Below are 26269 nucleotides of genomic sequence, written 5' to 3' on the forward strand. Positions count from 1 at the left end.
GTGATGATTTACAAAAATCCTAATCATAAACTAGTTTATATTTGAAGGAACCTTTAAAGGTTATTTCATTTCTACTGTTGGCACTAGACCAGGTTGTTCCAAGCCCCAGCCTGCCTGGTCTTGAACACTTTCAGGCATGGAGCATCCACAGCTTCTCTGGGAAGCCTCTTCTAGTGCCTCAGAACTCTTATTTATCTTTATAATACTGTGTGTTTACAGTAATATGTGGGGATTATAAAAGCTCATAACCACTACAGAAAAATGAAGTACTTCAGTAAAAATTTTGACTTACTGTCTGGGTGAGGCAGATTTTCTCCTATCTCAGCAGGCTGTGCATTTTGTATCCTGAGTTCATATTCTCCTTTCTGCATAGTCAAATAATGTTGCCAGATGAAGAGGAAAGCCAAAACCTCAGACATGTCCTAATCAAAAAAGTGATCCATCTTGAACCAATGCTGAAGAAGGTACCCACAACAGCTTTCAGCAGTTCAGAAATTAGTTACTCCTTGTGGTAGCCTTTTTGTGAACTAATCTGTGCAAAATAGCTTAGTTGTATGAGATCTCACTCAGAAAATGTAAATCTGTTTCGTAGAACAATACATCTGAAAAATTGTCATGCTAATTCTTCTTCTGCTTTAAAGTAGAAGTCACATCATCGGTACCTTCTTAACTTTGTTTTCTTCTGTGACTGATTTTTTCAGTATATGAAACACTTAAGTGAGAGGCCCAAGAACAGGAGGCATGCTCTCAGTCCTGAAGGATTTGCTTGCGTGTTCTTTGAATATAGCTTGAAATGATATTTTAATTTACTGTTTAAGCTGGATCATTCATATCTCATAACTGTTGTTCCTAACTATGATACCTAATGAGCTTACATTAGGGGAAGGGAGATACATGAAAAGATAAAAAAATTAAATGGTTCAGGGTTGGTTTTCCTTTTCCAAAGACTTACTCTTGTAAAGCAGGGTTTGTGATGTGGTCAATATCAATGCTTTATATATTATTATATATTATATAAATTATTCACTGAAATACCCTTTTCCATTTATGTTCTTGTTATTGTTTCTTTAGGAGTTGGAGTAAAATTCTGATAGCAAAGGATGGCCAAGTTTTCATGCAGCCTACAGCTTTATAATGACCAAGTTACTGGTGAACATTGGTGTGTTTTCTAGGTTTGAGAGATGGAGCTGTGAGAGAAATTGTTGTAAATTTACCAGAATGACAGTGTGCTGGGAATATACTGAATCTTATATTAGTGACAAAATGTATATATATGTAGAGGTCTGCTCTGGTGAATATCTGTGAAACTAAGTAATTATTTCACATATTAGGACATCCGGACTTTGGTACAGCTCATTGATAATCTAGACAGAGGAACAGATACAGGTGTATTTTTAATGGCAGTCAGTTCCTCAAGACAGTTTGCTGCGCATTTCTATAATGCTACTACTGTGCAGAAGGTGCACCACTGTAATACAGAACAGCTCCTTTGTGGGGACAGGTTCAGCATTCAAAAGATGAACATGTAAAAGATGAACTGTGGTAGTAGAAGGCTTTGCAAAGCTGTTTAGTAAAATTTTGCAGTTGTTTAGTTGAAGCAACATGTGCTGAGTTTTGTCAAGTGAACAGATATAACACAAAATCATGGAATTTTTTAAGTGAAATTCTGGCAGTTCGGAGTTTTTCTTAACTTCAGTGAATAGCTTGGACTTAAAATTTATTTGCTCTGCACACCAAATGTACCCATTGAAATATTTTCAACCACCAGATTTGGAACAGCTGTGCACAGACATTTGACATTTGAGCAGCCCTGTTTAATTTTGGTGAAGAAAATTGCCCAGTGCTAGTTTTCCACATGGGAAAAGCTTGTGGAAATTGCTGTGTCTGAAGAATAGCATAGAATCTCATCTGTAATATTTGACAGCAGATATAGAAATGGGCAGACATAGGGTTTTGTATTTCACTTAGATTTGAGACTTCTTAACACTCCAAGTGATTAATGAAATTTTTGAACTTATTTGATTGATGTGTATAATTGCCAAAACAGGTTTGCTTATAGAACACAGTATACAGATACGATGCTTGTATTTAAAGGGATAATATTTTACTTATAACAGTTTTTTTTTCTTTGTTTTTGTTTACCTAAATCACAATTTTTTTAGGGCAGGGAGTTTTTGCCCTTTGCTTCATGTGTACTATACTCTTGTTCATTTCATTGTAGTGTGTGTTTTCAGACTTTCTCTGTTTCCTGATTACACAAATTACTCAGACCATTACAGATCAAACTGAATTGGAAGCTTAAGATGATAGCTAATACAATAGTTTCATCTGCTTACATCTACTACCTATATTTCAATAGCTATATCAGTAGAAGATAGGTATTCTGGGGTTGCTTTATGACAAAAACATTGATTTTGAATTCATTTTTCATTTGGAAGTAAGAGCAATGAGGTTTCCTTTTCATTTTTAGTACTTCTTGAAAATAGATACCATTTTGCTTTTAGAAGAGAAGTTTTATGTATCTCTTAAGGGGTCATCTTTCTATGAATTAAGTTTTCAACAAGGAATCATTAAATATCTCAAGGAACTATTTACAGTTTCCTTATTAAATTACAGGAATATAGGTTTTGTTGAATATATTTGTGTCTTGACCTTGAACTTAAATACTGTTTGGCAGCTGCAACAGAAGTAGTAGAAACAGGGTATCTTGGAAAATTTGTGTGCCTTCTGTTGTTGAAAAACAGAACTCCTGTATTAACTGTTTATGAAAATGACAACTCTTCATTCATAACAATAGGTCTGTAATTTTTTTCAGTCCTCCCACCCATATAATCACTGTTAATGGCAAGGAATGTATAAACTTTGCATCATTTAACTTCCTTGGACTTTTGAATAATGAAAAAGTTAAGGTGAGTTCTTCCAGTTATTCTATTTGTGTGACTATTGCTCTTTTACTTTGTATGTTATCTCTGGGAAAAGAATACTGAAAGCTTGAACTTCATCAATAACATACTGCTAAAGCAGGAAGTAAGATTATAAATCTCATAATGTGCTAGTGAAATCTTGTTTTTACTGAAATTTAATCCAGTGTACTTACTGCACACCTAGTTGATTATCAAGTTAGATTAGTATTTAATGTCCTTAAATATTAGAATAAAATGAGTGGTGCTTAAACAGTTGTCAAAAGTAGTTTTGAGGTGAAATTAGTTATAGAATTCAGTACATTATTATACTTCCTGTGAAGCAGGTCATTTTACATGATGATAAAAGTCATCTGTGTACTACATTGGTGTAAAATTGTCAATGTGAAATGTGTAGTAAAACTAATGTAGAAATATTTAATGTAATTCTTTCCTATTAAAGAGTGCAGCACAGGCTTCTCTGAAGAAATATGGTGTTGGCACTTGTGGACCCAGAGGATTCTATGGTACTTTTGGTGAGTAACTTTCTTTGATCTGCCTTTAAAGATGTTCAGACTAGTTTGTTATGCCAGCCAAAATAGTCCAATATATAAGCAAAAAGTTATTTCTGTTGCTCTGAAGGACAGTTATCTTCTAACACACTTTTTACTGCAATTGTTGAGGATTGGCAGTGTTTATTCTTTCTGGCTTTGTTTCTTACTATTTTATCTCTTTTCTTACTCTTCCTAATGCTGGTCTTTGAAAAGATTTGCAAAGATTACAATCTGTTCTAGTTCTGGTAACCACAGTAGAAAGAGAAAATAAACCTATTAGAATTTAATAGTTCACGGTGACTGAAGTGTAAATCTAAGTGTGAATTAAACTTTCTACGCGCACCACAAGGGGGCAGTCTGACTTCTGTGAAAAGTAATGTGACTGCTTCTGTGACTATGAATGCTGTAGCCTGGATGAAGTTTTCCACTACTGATAACTTTAATGTTGTAATTGAGAAATTTTATTACCAGCGCAGGTGTTACTAAGGAAAGGGGTTTTTTTTTCATTCTTTTTAAGAAGCAGTAAGTTCTTAAATATTGGGTTCTGGACATAGTTCTTTATAGGCATTTATATTTTGAAATATTGCATGTAAACCAAAGAGTTATAGATTAATTGCTGCACAATTACAGGCTAAAACCATCAATGCATTTTGTGAACTTTCCAGTCTCTCCCCAGAGATGATAGAATTCTGAGGGGGTGTGTACTCAAATAATTTCATCGAGTTAGCTTCCTGTAGCCTTGATTTGAATTCAAGACAAGCTTGAGCTTTTCTTGGTTAGTCAAACTAGTTCCATAAGTGATCATAACTAATTTCTATACCTAATTTGATTTGATATAAGCCTATCTATCAGAACAGGGTTGAATCTTGATCTCAATCTAAGAATTAGTTCATTAGCTTAGAACCGTAATTTGTTTCTAATTAATGTACTGGTGGCCCACTGATTAGTACAGAGAGAGCTTATAGGCAACTAGATTCTCTCAGTGATCAGCAGTGGTCTGTTGGAATTCATATAGGCTTTTCCCCTCCCTCCAAAACAGTGAAGTGCTCAAAAAACCTTGTGGAATAATAATCACCTTTTGAATCCAAGCTGATTTTAAATTTTATGAAGTCTTTTACTTGGTTTGTTTCTAGTAATTGTTTGAAACAGACAGGTTAAATTTGATTATTTTTTTTTGGTAAGTAAGAGATTCTTTGGGTTGTTTCCTGCCCTCTTTGGAGGGCTAATCCTAAGATGCAAACTATAGCTTTTGCTATTCATTGGCTCCTGAATTTTTTCAGTAAGCTCTCCATTTCACAAAGCAAGGAATCTAATCTATGGCATTGCTACTTGACATCAGTAGAGAAGAAGTGATATTGTACTCTCCCATTTGAGGTATCATCTTTTACACATAAAATAATGGAGGCTTCATTTTAAATGGTAGACTGACTTTTGCTTTGCTTGTTGAATCTGAAATTGTCTTCCCGTTTTCACCTAACTTTAAACATTTGAGTGTGGCAGGATTATGAATCTATGAGAAGAAACACTTTTTGCATCATTGTGTGCCTTAAACATTTCACACAATTTTTCATGTACTGGGACTTTGGTAAATGAGTCATATCCTGTGCAAAACTGCATACAGTTTCCTCTTACATTCCTGTGTGGAATTTAACTGATTGTTGTTTGTTGTTACTGCTCAGATTTATCCCCTCTTAGGAGCTGATATTTCATATCAATATCAGAAATCTCTATGTGAAATGTAGATACTGTGTTATAATTTATTTTGAATGGAGATTTGGTTCTTCATATCTATGCCACTTTGAAGGTAATGAATAGATTTAGTGAGTCCCTTGTAAGACATTTTTTATTTTTTCATGTATCCCTGAAATATGTATGTGTGCCTTTATCCTGTAAGGAGCATGAAGTATTTGTATGTTTACATATACCTACCATATAATACCTGGGTATTATCTCCATAATTCTCATTTCTTTTTGACTTCCATGTGAGCAAACACTAGGCATTAAACAGGCATTTCATAACAGTTACTAACAATATTAGCTTTATTAATGTTTCATAATTGCACAAAAAGCTGTTTCAGTTTTGTCTTTCTCTGTACAAATGTACTTCAAGTGGTGTTTGCAGTTTCATTTAAGCTAGGCTAATCAAAGTGGAGTAACCAGACTAAAGCAAATCATTGCAATAAAGGAGACTCAGATAGTATTTGGGTTTTATCGCAATGAAACCTTAATATTGTCTTAGCACTTTTCAACCTCATGATTAAACAAAGCATTCATATCCTTATGTAATAATAGGCCAAGTGCATGTAATTTTGAATTTACGTGTTCTTGCCCTTGACAAAATTTACTTAGGCTTGCAAAACTTTTTTCAGTAGCACAAACCTGAATATATTTGTTGGCTGCCCTTCCTGACAATACTTGTTTTGCCCACTGTTTTTTATCTAGACCTTGCTTAGTGTAATGGTGGTTGTTCCTGAATAAGGCTTAGTGAGAAGGATGCAAGTTCTGATTTTGAACAGTGGTGGTCTTGTCTTCTCTTTCACTTAAATTGTGTAAGTGGTCACTTAAAACATTTTTCTTCACTAGGTATCCATAGCTGACCACTCAAAAATAGTAGTTCAGTTCTCTTATTTCCCTAATTATTTTTTCTCTACTGATGAGGCTTCAAAAATAAACATTTTGGACTGAGTGTTGTTTATATTGCATGTTTTAAATGCTGTGTGGCCAGTCTGTTTTTAAAATTTTGTTATTGCTGATTTTTGTTGGGCTTTTCTTTCAATAAACCAAATGTCATCCCACCTGTTTGGAAGCCTGATTGAAGATTGTTTATTGATTCTGAAGTCCATGTAGCAATGACACAAGAAAAAGACACAAATATTCTGGAAATGGACTATTTGCAATCTCTGTCAGAAAGTAGATGAGAATTCCAGTCAGTATCCTCCCTTCTGAAGTCTTTGGAGGGGAAAGGCTATTCTAGATATCCCTGAACATTTGGTGTATCTAGTGCAGCTGGATCAGAATAATAGCGTGCAAAAGAATAGTTCGAAATAATGAATGATTAACTGTTTGTTTTCATTTAAAAGCAATGGGAAAACCAAATTCTTTCTGGTCTATTTTTTAATGCCCAGGTAAACATCAGGAAAGGATTGTTGAGGATTTATATGTTGCGTGCTATGGATAAAATTGTTCTTGCTGTGATTGGCAGGCTGTTATTTGAATAAATACCCTTTCCTTTAATTAATAAAAACGTCATACGGCTGTGTCCTTTAGGGGAAAGATTATGTTAGATATGTTTAGTGTGGCAAAATTGGGATTTATACAATTTCCTTCCTTTTGCACCCTTTCTGTTGGTGTCTGGTCAGAAAGAGCAGCACATATAACCATGCCCCACAGACTATTGGAAGAATCTGTACATATAACTGATGTTGCTTTATTTTATTTTATTTTCAGTGAACTTCCAGTAATTGCAAAAAGGTAACACTTGGCCACTGGTGGTCTTTCAAATCACACAGTAATGATCTCTATTTGCATTTTGATCTTACTTATTTCCAGTTGACAAGAGGCATAATTATCTGTCAATTGCTAGCAGAAGCAGATAGTGGCAAGAGTGTTAGACAATGAAAATATTTTGCTTAGGCAGTATACTTAATGCTGTGGTTACTTTTCTGCAGCAACAATCCAATTACTATGTGGTATTACAATTTTTAGTATTTTGATTTAACATGGGTCACTTTGACCAAATTGGTTTGGGACATGCTGTGTATTTGATTGGGTCAATATATCTTAAGGGTGAATAATCTCTGGCTTGGAGGTTTGACCTTTTCAATGGGCTAGAGTGTGTTCAGGAAATTATTTATGACTTGTAGTCTGTCAAGACCAGTGTTCTGTTATAATGATAGCTATGTTTATGTAGGGGAAGCATCAGCTTGGAAGGACTGATGGTCTGCCAACAGGATCTCATTAATTGCTATAAATGACATAATTTGTTTTCTGACTGTAGTAACTGTGCTTCCTAGTCTCAGTCCAAGAACGCCGCATCATTTGTGGTCTAGTCACAAGTAGATTTTAAAAACTTTTGTGTAAGAGTATTAGAGAAACATGTTGCATAAACATTTTCAGATCTGCCAAAACTTGTGATTACTAACAGGTTACTTCTCAGTTTAAGTGAAGCTGGACTGGTTGCAACTGGGTTTTGGGAAGTTACTTGTTTTAATACTATTGCTACATATAAATGTTCTGTTTGCTTCAATTAGATGATTTCTAAAAGTAATGACAGATTTTTTTATATGAAAACAAGCTAGCTAATAGATTTTTGATTTTTCTCTCAAATAGATGTGCACTTAGAATTAGAAGAACGGCTAGCAAAATTCATGAGGACAGAGGAAGCCATTATATACTCATATGGATTTGCAACAATTGCCAGTGCTATCCCTGCATATTCAAAGAGAGGAGACATCGTGTTTGTGTAAGTACTGTTTTCTAATTGCTTTCTTCTTATTTTAATGATTGCTAAATGTATTGTTGGACGTTTTAAAATATTACTGGTTTTGATCAAGTAGTACATTTTGTAGTACAAAGTTCAAATATTTTTTCCATGCCAAATATTACAAATGACTTACTGCATTCATTGTGAAAGCTTAGATGTGGGGACTCAGCTGCAAAAAAAGCAAAATAACTGGTGCATTCAAGTAATGTAATTCTAATAATTCATTTTTTTCTTTAATGATACAGTAACATGCTTTTCTCCTGTATACTTCTGGCTTTTCACCTTTCTTCCAGGAGACTTGTTCCCCTCATGTCCATTGGCAATGAAGTAGTTGGATAAATATTGTTGCATATTAAAATAACAGAAGCAGAAGCAAATAAATTATTTGGCAGGTCCAGTATCTGGTACCTAAGAATAGCCAGTCATGATTTGTCTGGGGAAGATTCAATAGCTGGGAGAAACAATGTAACAATATTCAATTTGTGCCAAGAAAGAGGGTTTGGATTTAGTAAGAGCTGATGGATTTTTCTTGTCTTCTGGTTCTTTCAGACCTCAGATCTTTAATATCCTCACTGTTTCTATGACATGCAAATAGTTAACTTGAACATTTTATGAAAAATATGAAGAAATACCTGTTTCAAATATAATATCTACTAGTTTCTGTCAATGCATTTGCTTTTTAGACAGGGATTTTCCCCATGCATTTTTGCCCTGGAAGTAGGGAGTGTCAATGTGGGGCTCAGCTGCCTGCTGTGGTTAAATTAAAACACAATGGTACTTTTGTATTTGTCTGCCAAAATCTCTGGTGCTCTCTTTTCTAAGTGCAAGGCAGGCAGCCTATTTGACCTCCTTACAGAAGTTCTTTCATAATTTAATAATGTTTTTGATTGTTTTTCACTGTCTTTTGGATCAGTGTTTTTGAGACAAATGCCCAGGATTGTGCATACACTACTCAAGGATGCCACTGTACCCGGGATTCAGTTATCTCATACTGTTTCAGCTTCTCATTGACAAAAGATCTAACTGTATTTAAAAGCAGTTAAAATTACTGCATTTAGCATGTACAGATTTGGTTTAGTTGCCACTTATGCAAGATTAATTCACCTAAGCAGCTGTGAAATTGCATACCCCAGCATAGTTGGAAATTTGCTGTTCCAGCACTTAAAAATGGGAGTTAGTTCTTTGGATATATTATTTCTCAAAGGATATTAAAATAGACATTTTGAGTATTTGGAGGACTACAGTAAATGTTACAGGCACATCTTTGCACTTTATTTCTAAGACACAAAGAAGTGAGAGGTTTCTAGGATGATTACTGGGGTACTCTACGTGGTCCATAGAATGCCGTGCTCAAACTGCTGTCACGTACAAACAAAAGGATGAGAGTAGATTAAAAAAAAAATACTAGAAACCTGCTGGCTTGCTTTTAGTGTCTGTAATTCATATAAAATTGAGAAGCTTTGAAATGAGTTTTCAAAATGTCAATAAAATATACAGTGCTTTAAAACATCTGGTTTTGTCTACACCTAGGTACAAATATCTGCTCAAAAGAAAGATAAGTCCTAATAGTCAGCTTTTTTTGAATAACTGCACCATGTGTAACAAACTTAGAAGGGTTTGCTGTATTTACAGAGATGAAGCTGCCTGCTTTGCTATTCAGAAGGGATTACAAGCATCTCGTAGTAACATCAAGTTATTTAAGCATAATGATATGGCTGACCTTGAACGACTGTTGAAAGAACAAGAGAGTGAAGATCAAAAGGTACCATTCCTTTGAAGAAATATTTGTACTCTTTTGTGCCACCTCCCCCACGTTTTTTTACTGAATTGTGTAATTGAATGGGTGCAGTGCTTAAAGGCAGTTACTTGGTTTTCATAAGTCTCTATTGAGCAGTTAATGTTGCTTATTTAATTAAAAAATTTTTTTTTAAGAAAAATATTTATTTATTTGCATTTTTCTTCTTAACTCTTAGATCTAAGTTCACAGGCACTAGTAGCATGGGAATATCTTTACAGGCAGATGACTGACATGAGATAATGTCAGTCATCTGCCTGTAAAGGCAGGTCTTTCTTTAAAAACTATTGAAGAGCTTTTTTTTTTTTTTTATCTCTGAGAAATTTATGTAACTGTATTTACCTAATACATCATGCAAGTTAACTGTCACTTTGAATGCCACACTGTAAAATCAGCACAAAATGGCTAGTTCTTTATAGAATCAATATGGTTGACTTTTTTCCTCAGTCTTCCTCTATCATGCATTCAACTCTTAAGATGTTCTCTTGTGAAAAATTTGAATCAGTTTGGTGGCTTGCTTCTCATTCTGACAGTAAAGCAAAAGGATGTCCAAAAGCAGTTACTAAGATCAGGATCAGAAAGTACAGATAACTTGATGAAATGAGTTTTAAAAGAATTAATTGAGTAGCTATCATGATTGTATGGTTTGTTCGCAGAATGCTGGCAAGTTACAGACAATTGAAAGAATGCTGATTTTGTGATAAGACCTAGAAAAATTAAAGTAGATACACTGTCAATAAACAACATCAGTGTAAATCAGTAAAGGATCTGATTAACAGCAGATTTATAGATAACATACTAGTTAATGTACCTTCATGGAAAATACATTTTGTCAGATAATCTTTACATGAGTTTTTAGATGTGGTTTTCAGATAGATTTGTGTAACACATTTGGTTTGTTAAAGTAGAGTGCTTTGAGTTAGCTATATGGTTAACTTTTCTTACTGTAATTAACTGAATGTGAACACGTAATTGGTAGGCATGAGCTTAATACAGACCATGTGTGTATAACTAAGGCATACTGACTAGAAAAGGCTAGGTCATATCATTAGAGTTGGTAAAGCCAGTAGAGCCTACTGTGACTAGTTTGGTACCTACCACATAGAAGAGTTAAATAGATGTTTCTGAATCTTTTTACAAGAACGGAAAAATGAAAGAAGTGTGACTAAATATCCTTGATCAGAAAATACCAATAAGGTTCAAAGTAAATAACAGAGGAATGACATTTTAAAATAGCAAAAGTGAAATTATACCAATTGAAATTTAGCAGAAACAAGTGAGAGATATTTTAATGGTCTGTATTGTATCCAGAGATCAGACAAGGACTTTGTAACATGAGTGTTATGAATACTTTTACATTGTGTTTTACAAAGGCACTACTTGTAAGAGGTTTGTGCTGCATTGTGAATCCTGGTGCTCAAAACACTTGTTGAAAAGTCTTCCAAATGCTTAGAATGATGATGAGAGTAATAGGGACCAAGATTTGTAGTATTTGTTCTGTAATTACATTGGTTGAATTTTATTCATAAAGTTCAAATGGATTGGTTATGATTTGTTGCAAAACAAGTCCTCTTAAATCATGTGTAGAAATCAAAAGCTTTGAAATTATTACACAATAAATAAAATAAAAGACAAACGTAGTCCAGTGAGTAATTTCAACTTCTGTTACAGATGAAAAATATTAAGTTTAAGTTACAGCTTGTTTGAAAAAGTGGCCATTCCCTTCAGAAAAATCTTCTGTATAGAAAAAGTGTTTAGAGCTTTGCTTGTTTAGTAACAATATAAACTAAAACCATATCTTTCCCTGAAGAATCCTCGCAAAGCCCGTGTAACTCGAAGGTTTATTGTAGTGGAAGGATTGTATATGAACACAGGAGACATTTGCCCTCTTCCAGAGTTGGTAAGTGGTTTTAGTTTGCCTTTTGAACCTCACAAGAAAGCATGTGGCTCATGAAATAGTAGTGTTGCCTACACAGAAAAGTTCTGCATGATTTTTTTTGTTTACCTTCCTGCTTTCTCACATGTTCATGAAATGGTAATTCCAAAGCTTAACCTTGTTTTGAAACTTCTGATTGGATATTGAAGCTATTGAGATTTAAAAATAGTGTATGGCTGTGGTCTTAATTTTTATCCTGTAAAAAATAATGTGTTTTCAGCTACACTGTATGATACTAGACAGTTAAATTGGTTATATCTAAAAAATTTAAAAAAAAATTCAAAGAAACCTTCATCGAATTGTCAGAAATAGACTTCAAGAAAAATATTTGCTATTCAGCATAAGACGGCTTTTTATGCAGGCTCTATTCTTGTAGATGATGGAAGAAATGGTGTAAAAATGCATTTACTTGAAAGTACTTGAGAACCTATTAAAAAGGATTTTTAATATGTGAACATTTATGAAATTTTAGTATTACATGGTGGAATAATTTTGAAGGTTTTTAAAATGTCATAATCACAGAACAGAACTCTAGAACTTTTATGCAGTATTCAGAATGCTGTCCTTGTCTTTATCTCCCCCGAGCATTTTGCCACCATGTGCTGACTTATATTTTATAAAATTTCTTTTGTTTTAGATAAAATTGAAGTACAAATACAAAGTTAGAATATTTTGGAGGAAAGCCTTTCCTTTGGAGTCCTTGGAGCACATGGAAGAGGAATTACTGAGCACTTTGGAATAAATGTATGTACTTTTTTGTTGTGAATGAGAGATTTGTACAGAAGCAAGTTGTGCAATTTTTTCTTAATATCTGTACTGTTAACAGATATTTTTGTAGTGTACAGTAAACATTTAAATATAGGAGTTTTAAAAATGTGTATATATATTTAAATGTAGTATTTTTTAGCAGTCCTAGAGCTTTCAGGTCTTGGCAGTCTTTTATGTGCTTACTTGAAATAGTTTTACTTATCTTTAGTGATGAAGATAACATAAGAATTTTTACAATGCATAATTCTATCCTTTTTTTGGACACTCCATGAGATAATGAATACTGTCTTTTCCGGCTATTTACACTTAAAAGTGTCATGCTGTCACAGAAATATTTGAGGTCTTGGTGTAAATAAGAAAAATCCTTGCAGTACATAGCCATCCTCTTTTGCTCTATTGCCTTTTATTCCCGTGGGGAAAAATAATATAAAGCTTCATATGGTTCTTTGAAAGGTGTTATTGTAGTACTGTACCAGCAGATTCAGCCAAACTATTTTTCCAAGGGTCTACTTTTCATGGTGTTTATGCAGCTGAGGAGGACTTTGGAAATCCAAAATGGTATCCTTGCAGCTGCTTACTACCACAGTCCCCTGGGCTGGGGGGAAGGGAGAAATGCTTTTTGTTTGCCAGTGTTTTTGTGGAGCATCTTTCACTTCATTTTCACAGTCTGTATTCAGCTTGGAAGTGAAACAACAAATTCAGAAAATTCATTTTGTCTTTCCCTTTGTCCTGTTGTTTTCACTTAATACCAAACTTGGAAAAGAGACCTTAATTTAGAAAAGGAAACAGTGTTACTGTGAAACATGCCAACTACTATCTGATTAGCTGATAGCAGCTAATTAGCTACGTTAAATCCTTTCCAATTAATTGACTTTTAAATTAAATTCATTTACAGACAAAACCTTTTGAAGCCTGGCAAAAGAAAATATTTGCAAATAACAAATGAAATAACACAATTTGGTCTCTAATATTCAGACTATTTTAATTAGATTTATGCCTAATTTTTATCACATTCTACCTCCTAACGACTACAGTGGGGCTACTTATACTCTTAAAGGACACTGACACACTGACTGCATTGTGGAATTGTCAGCAGCATCTAAATAATTTATTTTATCTGTTTGTGTTCTTCACATTGCAGTGCCTGGAAGAGAAAGATCATATGCAATTTATTTACAGATCCATAAATCTCAATTTCTCAAATGTCCTTTCTGTATCAATTAAAAATGATTATTTCAGTTGTACTTTCATTTTATTATGTCATAGTTTGGTAAATCTGCTCTAATATTCATGGTAATATGAAACAAGATGTATCTTTAATAAATTAACTTATAGTCTTGATGCAGTTAAAAGCATCTTTTAATAATTTGTTAATTTAACTGACAGATTGATGATATAGATCTTATTAGTGCAAACATGGAAAATTCACTGGCTTCTATTGGTGGATTTTGCTGTGGAAGATCCTTTATTATTGACCATCAGGTAAGACAGATCTCTTTATAAATAGTCTCGCACTATTAGTTACTTATATGTGAGAGATAATTATTAATATCCATTTGCAAGTATGATATAGATGATTATGCTCTATTTGATTCTACACAGAAACTGTCAGGTTCCTGTGAAATATTGTAGAAAAATTGGGGACCTAGTTTTATATCCTTATATGTAGTTGTAGGTGCGTAGGAGAGGTTTTTAATATGTACATGAATTAACTTTTAAAACATTGTTTACATTATTATAATTTTTTTTTTCCTTTTCTCCCGTAGCGATTGTCTGGTCAAGGCTATTGCTTTTCTGCCTCCCTACCTCCTTTGTTAGCTGCTGCTGCTATTGAGGCTCTGAATATTATGGAGGATAATCCAGGTACTTCAGGAAAATGTTATGCTTCAGCCTTTCTTTACCCCAAACTAACTTGTCCTTCTCCCTACTTTGATGCCTCACCATTTTATTCTGATGTCCTCTTTTTTTTTTTTTGTTAATTAATTTTACCTGCATGTTTTTTCTTAATGGTATTTCCCACTCTGATTTTCTTCTTCAGTGTTTCCATCTCTTTCCGTCTTCTAGCTGAAAATAAACAAGTTATTTGAAGCTAAGAGGGACACAGATGGTTTTTAAAAAGCAAATAAGACATTTTTATTCTGCTGTTTAGATCAGTGATATGCCTCTTTGCTTCTTCCTTAAAAACATATTCCTTCAGCACAAATGAAGGAAGGGAAGGTTAAATAGAAACAAATGATAATGTATTTCTTCAGGACAGAGCAACCCTCTCCTTTCCATTTGCACTATATAATTATGGTTTTTTCCTTCTCTAGATAAGTATTCAGGCAAGAATCTCAGGAATCATCAGGGTACAAACTGCCTTTGAATTAAAGGACCAGATACAGGATATTTCTATAAAGTTAGCAGACAGAAGATTCTGCTCTGGGAGTCAACTAGAAAAGCCCTTAAAGATCATTTAGTTCCAACACCCTTGCCATTGGCAGGCATACCTAGACCACGAGCTCCATCCAACCCAGCCTTGAAAAATCTTTTTTGCTGACCAGGAGTTGAGGCCAGACCACAACAGTGCCAAATCCCAGCCACTGGAACACTTACTGGGAAAGAAGTTTTTTGGTTTTTGTTGTTTTTTTTAAGGAACTGGGGAGAGACGCATGAGGACAAAATTGGCCAAATTGTGAAATTGTGTGAATTTGGTTTTAACCCTCATTTGCATCAACAGATTGAAGGACATCTGCAGAGATAAACTATTTAATTTTTGACAAATAAATGAAAATTGCTGGGTAGCCCATGATCAGTTGTCTGAAGTGAAATAGAATCAAGAAGAAATTAAGAGTAAGTTAAAAGACTGTTAGGTGTAGTGGAGGGTTAGCCTTCACCAAGGAAAAGAGCCACAGTTTGCAAATCCAGGAGTCAGCTTTCTCTTAAAGAATGGCAGTGAACTGGGAAAAGGCTCAACGAGCGGAGTCTGCATGGCAATAGATATCTATGGATATTTATAAATTGGACCTGCCATTTCAGTCCCATTACTAAGTGTTTATGTCATGCCTTCCATATGGTCATGAACAGCAGCAGTTCCATATGCAGCTGGAGTAATGAGATAAAGGGAAAGAGTGCATTTGTCAGGACTTAAAAGCTTGTTATTTCCTGGCAGAAATAGGAATAGGGAACATTAAGAAGAGTAGTAAAGAGACTTATTAAGTTCAATGGATATACATACCTTAGTTTGATTCCAAATGCTATATTTGAAATCTTAGAGAAATGTAAAGTAGAAAAAGGAAATCTAAGCTTTTTTTTTTCTGTTTTGTTTTGGGGTTTTTTATGATGGTTTTTTATGATGGTTTTTTTTGTGAACAGACATTTTTCAGACTCTCCGGGCTAAATGTGAACGGATTCACAAAGCTTTACAGGGGTAAGTATGGGATTTGGGGCTTTTTGGCTTTTATTTGGCTATGCCTTTATAATGTGGTTTTTAAAGAAACTCTTCTTGCCCAAATCTGTTTCTGGTTTTACAGATGCTTAGACTGAGATATGCACGCTCAATTGTGTATGTATTAAAGGAGAAAAATTATTCTTTCCCAACTGTCCCTGTTGTGCTACTAAAAAGAGTCCAAGTTTTTTAAATTCTTTACAAGTTTTGAAAAGAGATTATACCTTAAGGCTATTGAAGAAGGCTGCAATTTCTTGCACATTAAAATCGTTAGGAAAGTGTGATAGCTCTCCATGACACAAAGTATTGATAAGCATTTTGAAAATAAAATAAACAAATAAAAGCATTTGGGATGAAGCTTAGCAGATACTCTTTCAGACAACTCAATGCACCTTTCAATCACCGTGAATACAATACTGTTCTTACATATTTGACTTAAGTGTTAAAATGAAACAAAGTGCCCATTGTTTTGGAGGCAGAGAGAAAATGGCTAGAATTCATCTGAAAAATAAGGTTTAAAATTTCCTAATACTATGATGTTTTAAAAGATGGCTGTCATGATTTGATCCTGGCGCAATGCCAGTGCCCCCATGAAAATACTTCTTCCCTGGTATGTACTGTGAGATGTGATCAGAAACAGAGCAGAGCAGGCTCCAGCTTAAGAATGAAAAGGAAAAAAAAACTTTACAACCCAGGACAACAAGAAAAACACACAGAACGCAGGATGAAAACCTCCCAAATATTCTCCTCCTCCCCCCACCAGATTTCCAACACATCACAATAAGACAAAACCTTGTATTTTCAATTCAGTTCCCACCCCTCAGATCACCCACTGTCAGTCCATCACCACCCTTTAGATAATCAATTCTCAATTCCTCGAGAAGAGAGGCGTCCCTCCTGCACCACAGACTTCCCCAGGAAACAGCTGAAACCTCTCATGTTTCCATGTCATGTGTGGCACCGCCCGGAGAACATTTGCCATCGTGACCTCTTCTTTCCATGTCCAGTGCTCTCACTGCTGCACATGGACCAAAGCTGTTTCTAGGGTTTTTCCCTTTAAAGATGCTTTGTCCAGTTCCAAAAAGAGCACAGTCCCTCTCCTTTTGGGACACCTGTCCCCCCCACATTTCACCCCCTGGGGCCAAGGGGTCTTAAGAACAGAGATCATCTTCCTCTTCTTCTTCCCTGAAGATGGAGGGCATCCACCCACCTCACCCGTCGTCTCTGTTCATGCACTCCTTCAGATCACCGCACTCTCCTGGCTCTGAGCCATCGCCTCCCCCTAGAAGGCAGTCTCTGTGTCACAGGAACACAAGGGGTTCTGCCCATGGCTATACAAGAAAAGTCCAACCAAAGGCCACTCCATCATCTCCTCCCACCTAGGATTCTTATCAGCTTCTCTCAACGTCTTTCACTTGCACCAACTTCGATCACACTTGCCTGTTTCCTGCTATCCCAAACTCTATCTCATCAACTCCAGGATGATCAGCATTTGCAAGGTTTCTATCATCCACAAGAAAAGGGTTAAAAAAAGGGTCCATGAACTCCCACGGCTGGCTGCCCTGCCAGGCACCCCCCTTCTCCTTCACTTCTCCTTCACGCCGGCGGCCGTGCTATCGCAGGCACAGGTTCTCTCCCTCTCTCGTAGGCACTCTCCAGGAGGTGGTGGGGGGGGGGTGGGATGGCTGTCCGAAGCCTCGCAGTGCTCCCCCACCCTTCCATCTCACAGGGGCCTCCTCCCTCCTGGCCTACCTCCTCCAGCCGCATGGCCTCCCCTCTCACCCCAGCTCGAAGCCAGGCAAAGGAAGGTCTGTTCTCTTCACCAACCAGAACCCAAGAGAGTTTCCCCCGGGCGTTCACAGCTTTTAACCCCCTGTGTTCTCAGAGGCGTATCCATGCCCTCAGTGGACAAACCAGGTGCCAATATTAAATTCTGAGCACCTATTGGTTTGACCACAGCATCCCAAAAACTCACTTCCTCTTAATCAAACCACGACAGTGGCTATACCAACAATTTTGTGTTGCATATTACAGAAGTTAATAACTTTTAAAAACACACAAATCTTTAATGCATGATTGATTATATTAGTTTCTTTGGAATGATACTACCATAAAATGAGCCTGATATTTTTAAAATGTGTATTATGCAAGCTTATCAAAATCCGGAAGTCAAAATTACACCTGATAGTTGATATGCATTTATGTGACCTGTTAATTTTGGGGACCAGAGGTCTTGCTTGGATATTGAATACAGATTTTTGGATGGGAATAACTCAATCCTAAGTGTGTGTGATGTTTAGATCAGTGTGATGTTTAGAGCAGTGATCAGGACCATGACAATCAAATGTCAGTCGTTCAGTCAAATTCTAGAAACCCAGTTAACAACTGTTCCTATGTACAGATGAGGGAACAATTGTAGGCCTATAACTAAGTTAAGAGAACCTTCTGACTGACACATGATGCTGTAAAGAGTTTCTACAGGAAATAATTTAAAATCATAAATCTTGACAAATCTTGCAAAACCCCCAGCAGAACATTTGTTCTTTGTTATATCTTAAGTGATAAAAAGGTGACTTGACCCAGCTAGCTGGGTTTTTATCAGCAAATTACAGGCCTAAGAGACATTTCTCTTACATCTTCATAAGGACTCTTTAAGAATTTCTGGGTTATTAATCTTTTTTGCAAAAGTATGAGTAACTATTGTTATATAAACTTACTGAAACTCCTTAGAAAAACATTTGCTTGATAACTTTGATATCTTTATGTAATGCAAGCTGAAATACACGTGTTTTGTCTGCATTAGTATCAGTCAAGTGAAAAATCCATCTTTTATCAGCACCTAGAAAGGAGAAACGCTTATCTAGAATTTCAAAATATCTCCAAGTAGGATGTACATCAAAGACTTTTTATTTGTTTTAGGATTTCTGGTTTAAAAGTAGTGGGAGAATCTTTTTCTCCAGCGTTGCACTTACAGTTGGAAGAGAGCTGGGGATCCCGAGAAAATGATGTGAAGTTACTCAAAAGAGTTGTGGATTATGTAAGTATCACCATAGTAATTAAAATATATCATTGCCTTGGAATGTTAATAATGAAGAAAAGGTAGGGAGGCTTATTGGGTTACTTGTTGAGAGATCTTGCAGGAATGCTGCAAGAAACTTAGTTTCTGTGCTGATTATATGGCTCTGTTAAAAATCGCCTTCTAACCATTTCTTGCTGCCTATAGTTAGGTCTGTAGCTCTGGATTAAAAAATATATATTCGACTATTTACTTCAGGAAATAGTAATTTCCTGCTGTCTGTTTTAATGCTCAAATCTGCATATAAAGTTGTTGGTTAGACAACTTTTATGTTAATAAGAAGAGTGTTCTGGAGGTGCATTTTAACCATTTAAGGTCAATTTGTTCTTCTTTGAGTCCATGAATTTGCTTTTTTTATGTGTGAACAATCTCATATTCTATATACAGTATTTTTCCCTTCTTTAATACACATTGGGTTTTTTTTGTCCTGCATGAAAAAGGAAGGTTGGATATATCTTTATATATACGATGGCAGGTAAACAAGACTACACTACAAAAAGAAATTCTGAAGCTAACTTCCTTGAAAATATGTTTAAATAGGATTTAAATGCCTGATAAATCTGGTATGTTTGCCTGATTACATGGAGGTGAAAACTGAAGGCACTGCATCCTAAACTGTTTTATGTGTAAAAGCTGTATTGAAATTAAGAGATGATTTTGCACACCCTTCACAACCTCCATTTGGGAAATAACTTGCAATTATCTTGACACCAGATTAATAGAAGTTAGTTATATGTACTTGGTGATCAAAAGGATATGCTATCAGAAATTTCCAGGTTGACTTGCTGTATTTTTTTTATTTGTAGTGCATGAATAGTGGTATCGCATTAACACAGGCTCGCTATTTGGAGAAAGAAGAAAAATGTCTTCCTCCACCCAGGTCAGCAGAAAGTTAACTTGTTACTTGATTTTTTTTTGGCTATGGCCATCTCTTTTCCATACAACGATGGAGTTCTGTTCAGTAGATTGGATCAATAGTTGGTTCTTGGAAAAATGGGAGAGGCTCCAGTTTTGAGTTATATTTTCAGTGAGTGTAACAAGATGCTAGTACCATGAAATAACTGTATCAAAACTACCTGTATCTTGGGGATCAGCATGTAGCCTGTTAGCAGGCACATTTCCATGAGGAAAATTGCTCTTACTCTGTAGGTAAAAAAAGATGACAGTTTTCTGCAGTGTGTATGGTGGGGCGGCAGAGCAGGGGCAAAGAGTAGTCCAATCACATCTATTTTGTCATATGTCTTGTTCCTGGTTGAATTTGAATTAGTAATAATTTCCCTACATAATAATCTTAATGTGTTGAAATTAGTACAATACAATTCTACATGGAAGGCTAGGAGGAAAGTTTACTCTCTGTGTTCTGGTTTTCTTTTTCTAGTATTCGAGTAGTGATAACAGTGGAACAAACAGAACAAGAACTGGACAGAGCTGCATCACTTCTTAAGGAAGCTGCACAGTCCGTGTTGAATTAGACTGCTGTTTTTGGATTTCTCTTTTCCCACATTATCAGGATAAGTGTATTACACTGTACAGTGACTTCCAGATTCTTCCACTGATGGCATTTAAAGCTGACTAACAAAATTGTTCTAGAGTGGTTCTAATGCAGTCAGGGAAAGAATGCTGAATTTTGGAGTTAGTGAATGATACAGTGTTGTTCCAGTTCAAACTCTACCATTTACTCGCATTACTTAAAATGGGATTTCACTATTGAATTCATGACTCGTTCATAAGTTAGTATAAAAAGTTTTAAATGTATTTCTTCAAAACCTTAAACATTCTCAAAAATGAGTGTAAACATTCAGTTTCACCCCAAACCATGTAAAATGTGTTGTTTTCTCTCCATTTACTCAGAATGTGGGAACTTAATTTCCATTATCCCTCTCACCTTCCGAATGAAAGTACACTGTTCCTAATATTACCAAAAGGATAACACATTAAGAGATAATTTTGTGCTGTATTATGTCATTTATTATTGAGTTACAGGAGGGATGACCTTCAATTCTTTTTGTTTATATATCTTTCTCTTAACCATTTTGGCAGCCTGGTTTTAAGAAAGCCTGGCCAGAGAGTAAATTCATATCAAATACTATTTAATTTTTGCATTCCGTATGTAATTATATGCATGTTTGATATTATGGGTGAGGTTTTTCATACTATTATCTTTAAAATATCTGAACTCAAACCTCTGAATTGTGAAACTGGTGTAATTCCAGTATAGTATGTTCAGATAAGCTTTGTACCAATCTTAAAGAGGAGTAATAGGCAACATGGAAAAGGAACCATGGCTTTGAAACTGCAACTAAATACTGGCTTAGTCAAACTACTTTTAAGCACAAAAATGATGTGTCCTTAGTTTTCTGCAAACATCTATAGAAGGGAAGACTCACAGATAGCTACTAAGAGTTTAGATGGTACAAATACTACTGAAACATAAGTCAATCTGTGCTCATAAAATTCCCAAGTAACTTGAAAGTAATGTTTCAAGATTGTGCTGTCAGGATTTTAAGTAAGCACAGATGGACATTACATATATGGACACTTTACTTCAATCAGGAAACTGGTAAGGAATTACGCATCTTTTTATAAAACAGAAAATACAGCTTTTTATTTCACAATTTTGCTTTAAGAATGCCTGTCTGAAATTTTTGTATTCTGCCTAATATGTGTTGAGTTGTTTTGTACTTATGTGCCTTTTTGGTTGCTACTACAAGGATTACAGGATGATTTTTGAGAAACATCATTGTAAAATATAAAGTTAATCATGTTTGATTCAGATTTTTACTTACACAATTGGATTTTTTAGAATGGTCGACCATATATTGTTAAATATTCTGCTTTAGGTAAGCAGTAGTCTATGCTTCCTCCAGGTCACAGGGACTGTTTCTGTGCTGGCTTTCAAAAGTTTCATCTGTGTACGTTCAGATAGAGCACCTAAAGTTGTGTAGGAGCACTTCTGTGATTGCTGTTTGACATTTGAAATAGTCAAATCATTATCTGTGCAATGTAGTAAAAGAAATCCCAGTGTGAAAGAGAATCCCTATTTCAATGGCATTTATGTTTTCTCTGTTAACTGTGAGTAAAAGCCAGTGAGAAGCAAACAGTTTAGAAGAGAAAAAAGTGCAGAATGAGACTGACTCCCATTTTACAGACTGGAACTGAAGTGCAGAGTAGTCATCTTGAAGACCCTCAGAGACTGCGAGAAATGGAAATTTAATTTTATGGCTCTGCTTTGAGCTTTTGAGCCATTTTAGGCTGGATAATTGAAAACTGCAAATTCGAGTGAAGTCAAGCCTTTGATGCATAAATTTTGAACAAATGAGGTACTTTGATTCCAGTGCAGCATATTAAATGGTTTTGGAGTTAAGATAAGCCTGGGAAGGTAAGCAAATAACCTTTGGCATTGAAATCCTATGTTGCAGAATCTGTATTCAATTCTCTCATTTTATTTTAGGTTGTCTGCAAATGGGGTGGAATTTTTGTTGTGCTTAGAGAACTAGCAATAATTTTTAGATACATGGATTTGTATTGCTACTTTTGTTCTTGGTTTTTTGGGTATTTTTGCTTTTAAATGAAGTGATGGTAGAAGCAGAGTGAAATGTCTAGCAATTTCAAATCTGTGACTAAGTAGTTCTGATGAAATAAAAGTTAAAAAATGTTGCTAAGAGATGCCATAATCTGAGTCATTTGACAAACACATACCCACCATTAAAACATTGGTAAAACTGCCTTTGTCCTTTGTTGTTGTTTACCAGTATATAGGAAAGAAGCATTTAGATCACAGTAAAGTGAATACCTTGCTTGATAGCAGCTGAAGTGCTCTTGTAATATGTATTTTACTGAGAGGTTATATGCATGGTCTATTTAAGAAATTAAGACACTTGTGAGATGTAACTGATGGAGAGGGAAATCCCTGATCAGTTTAAGCATATCTGGCTCCTCTTCATTTTGACTTTTTTGATAAATGTCTCTGTTATGGCAAGCAGATGAAGAAATGGATGGCTCTGGAGAAAAATGTTGATTGGGGTTAGGGAGACAGCAGGTGATTCTGATTAAACTTCTGACATTTGAAAAATCAGAAGCTTGTTAAGGTCCTTAACTGCCCAGTGCTCTTGGCTGATAAATATATTAACAAATCTGTGTTAGTTGCTTTGTAGTTACATTTGGATGAATTGGTATTTTTTCCATCCATTTCTTCAGATGTGGGCGTGAGACTGGAGTTCAGTGTGAACCGATTAGGTAGGATACTGTGAGATGAATCAAACACAAGGGACCTTATCCCAAACATCAAAGTATCTTTTGAAAATAAATTTTGTTTCAATTAATTTATGTATTTCACTTTGCCACATACTTGGAGCAGAGTTGCAGCTAAGTGGATAATAAATCCAGTATTTTAAATAGTGAAGAAGAATAAATGTTGGTAATTTTTTAAATTGACTATTAATATCTGACAGTTGAGAAGGAGGGCATTTTAACTGTAAAGCTGTTGTTAAAATGACTGTTCGTCATTTATTGAAATAGTCTTGATGAAACAAATTTTTACAATATATGAGGACTGGGATGGACTGGAAAGAATTTATACTTTCAAAATATTTTATCTTGAAGAAACATGTCTACATGGTATATATATATATATTCATATTTTAAAGAGATTTATTTTCCTTGAATATTTAAAAATAATTGATTGCTATTTGTGTAGTTTCATGGTTTTTATAGGAAAAACTACAGATGCCTTTTCTGTTTATTATAGTAATCATTATTTTTGGAGAGGAGGTGAAGTGCATAAGGAGGGTATTAAGAAAGAAAGAGACGTATGGCTGAATAACTTTGATTTTATTTTTTTTCACTTTTGAAATATGAATCCAGTGAATGCACAGAATGGTGTACTGTCTCCTTTCTGTCACTCCATCTGGACTTTATTATTTTAAACAGTGTTGTGGAGTGTTGGCATTCACTGATCTATGAAGTTGCTACCACAAAAGTGTCTTGCATCTTAAGATGACTAGAGAAGTGCACATGTAAATGTACAGAGCTGTAAATGCTGCTTTAACAGAGGAAATATTTACAACTAACACAAAGCCATTTGTACATTAAACTGTTTCAGTGTCCTAATAAAAGGAAATGTCTGGATAACATTTCTTCTAGTGTTTTTATGTTCTTTGGCAGTTTTCATGGTAAAAAGGTAAAAGACTTACTCTGTCTTGCTGTTGATAGATTTTCCAGATTCTAGTTTCTTGTCCATTATGTACTAGGTAATTGCAAAATATGTGTAGTAGAAGTCACAGAAGCTACTAAATCTGCTGAAGAGTACCTATCAGGGAAGGACAGTTTATACATGTCTAATTTCTGATACTTCGGTGGCACACACTTGCTGAAAACAGCTATTGGAAGCTAGGCACTGGACCGGATACAGTTTTGTTGTGACTCAGAATAAAATTTCTGGTGTATCAACAAACTTGAGTTTGGATGACATATGCCCCAACTTTGAGACACCGTTACAGAATAAAGTGCTGCAATTTTGCCTACCATATTTTATGGATAAGATTTCTCTATTTTCCTCTGCTATTAGAGGTGTTACCACTTAGCTCAGAATGCTATTTGTATAATGGAGTTGTATCTTCCAGCAGAGGATTCTGAACTGGCAAAAACCAGTAAATATTGGAGTCGAAGGAACAGCTTAAGTAGAATTGGAAATACACAATCCACTGTTTAACTTACATTTTACATAGGCCAAAAAAAAGTGATTGTTTCACTCTAATCAGCATTTTTCAGACTGTGCTTCTGTTCTGGTAACTATAATTCAAGGAGAACAAGGACAGATTGGAGAACGTCCAAAGGAGGACCATAAAGATGACATGGAGAACATGCCCTGTGAAGAAAGAAAAACTGGAGGACAATTTTCTAGTTCTTGCAGTGTCTACACAGATGGCAGAAGCTTTCTTTACAAAAATCCACATGAAGAATGGCAGTTGAATCATAAAATGAGTTGGGTTGAAAGGGACCTTGAAGATAATTTTAGTATTAGCTGTCATGAGCAGGGATGCCTTCTGCTAAACGAGGTTGCTCCAGCCCCGATCCATCCTGGCCCTGAACAGAGCCAGGGATGGGGCATCTACAGATTACATGGTCAGTATAATGGAATAGAATCATTAAGGTTGTAAAAGGACCTCTGAGATCAAGTACATCCTTTGACCAAACGCCACCATGTCAGCTAGACCATGGCTTTAAGAGCCATATCCAGTCATTTCTTGAATGCCCCCAGGGATGGTGACTCCACCACCTCCCTGAGCAGTCTGTTCCAATGTTTGGCAACCCTTTTCATGAAGACATTTGTGCTGATATCCAACCTGAACCTCCCTTGCCACAGCTCTTCACCAACTTGGCAAGCTAATGAGCAAAGAAAGATGCTTTTCTTCTTGTCTGACAGATGGACCCCGTGAACCTCTGGTAGACGTGGTTTCTCAAGGTGAGTCACATGGAACCTGATATGTACAAGTTGCATAGGGAAAGGTTTCATCTGTTATGGTGAGGAGAATAGTCAATTACTGGAAAACCACCTCCTTGTGGATTATGGGAGATTTTCAAGATGTGGGTGGGCAGGGTGCTGGATAATTTCATCTAGGCTTCCCTTCTCAGAAAAGGTTGGACCTGATGATCTTTTGAGGCCCCTTCCAACTTGGCCTGTTCTGGGATTCTGTAGTTCTGTGTCTGTAATTCTGATTCCTGTTCTGTGACACTCGGAACAGGAAGTGGAAACAATTTTTCACCTTTGGTCTAATTAAAATTGGATTTTTGTTGGAGCAAGCCTGTTGTTGATCACCAGTGTCACAGGCAGTGTTGGGAGAGTGCATGAGCAAGACAGTAAATACAAGTTAGGCTGATGACTGAGAGGATAAAAAAGGTAATGGAACACCAGTACTTCCTGATAACCTGAGTGGTAACTTAGAATTCCTCTCATAACTTTTAGTAGTTTGGACTTTTTCTGTTCTTTCACATAATGAGGGAAATGGCTGTTTTCAACAGGTAATTAATGAAAGATCAAAGATTATTTGTTTTGTTTTGTTGTAACTTTGTCCAGGATTATATTTTTTAATAAACTAGCCTCAGTTCTTTGTATCATGTTTGTACTGAGTTAAGATTTGCCTGAGTGTCAATAGTGAATTCACATTCCCTTTAGTTACAGATCTAAACAGGCAACAATACTCCTTTACCTTTGTATTCAACCTCTAGGCTTGAAACATGGGAGTATTTAAGTGGCCTTTAAAGCAGCTGATAGTAAGGAATACTCAGTGATAATGAAATCCCTACCTATGACAGTTCTGATCGAATATTT

The 26269-nt window shown here is 35.5% G+C and overlaps 1 protein-coding gene across 1 annotated transcript in view; it reads left to right on the forward strand.

Annotated features, from left to right (window-relative positions):
• SPTLC1 (serine palmitoyltransferase long chain base subunit 1) overlaps positions 1-22665 on the forward strand; it is a 35707-nt gene extending 13042 nt beyond the window's left edge. Inside the window, 13 exon segments of the mRNA XM_030237069.2 lie at positions 2816-2909; positions 3364-3436; positions 7784-7916; positions 9570-9699; positions 11543-11632; positions 12306-12339; positions 12342-12412; positions 13823-13918; positions 14203-14299; positions 15791-15845; positions 18783-18900; positions 19746-19819; positions 20318-22665. Of these exon segments, the coding sequence (XP_030092929.2) occupies positions 2816-2909; positions 3364-3436; positions 7784-7916; positions 9570-9699; positions 11543-11632; positions 12306-12339; positions 12342-12412; positions 13823-13918; positions 14203-14299; positions 15791-15845; positions 18783-18900; positions 19746-19819; positions 20318-20411 (1159 nt within the window). The 3' untranslated portion in view covers positions 20412-22665.
• Positions 22666-26269: the final 3604 nt, after the last annotated feature.

The sequence above is a fragment of the Serinus canaria genome, chromosome Z (assembly GCF_022539315.1).
Source record: "Serinus canaria isolate serCan28SL12 chromosome Z, serCan2020, whole genome shotgun sequence".
NCBI lineage: Eukaryota > Metazoa > Chordata > Aves > Passeriformes > Fringillidae > Serinus > Serinus canaria.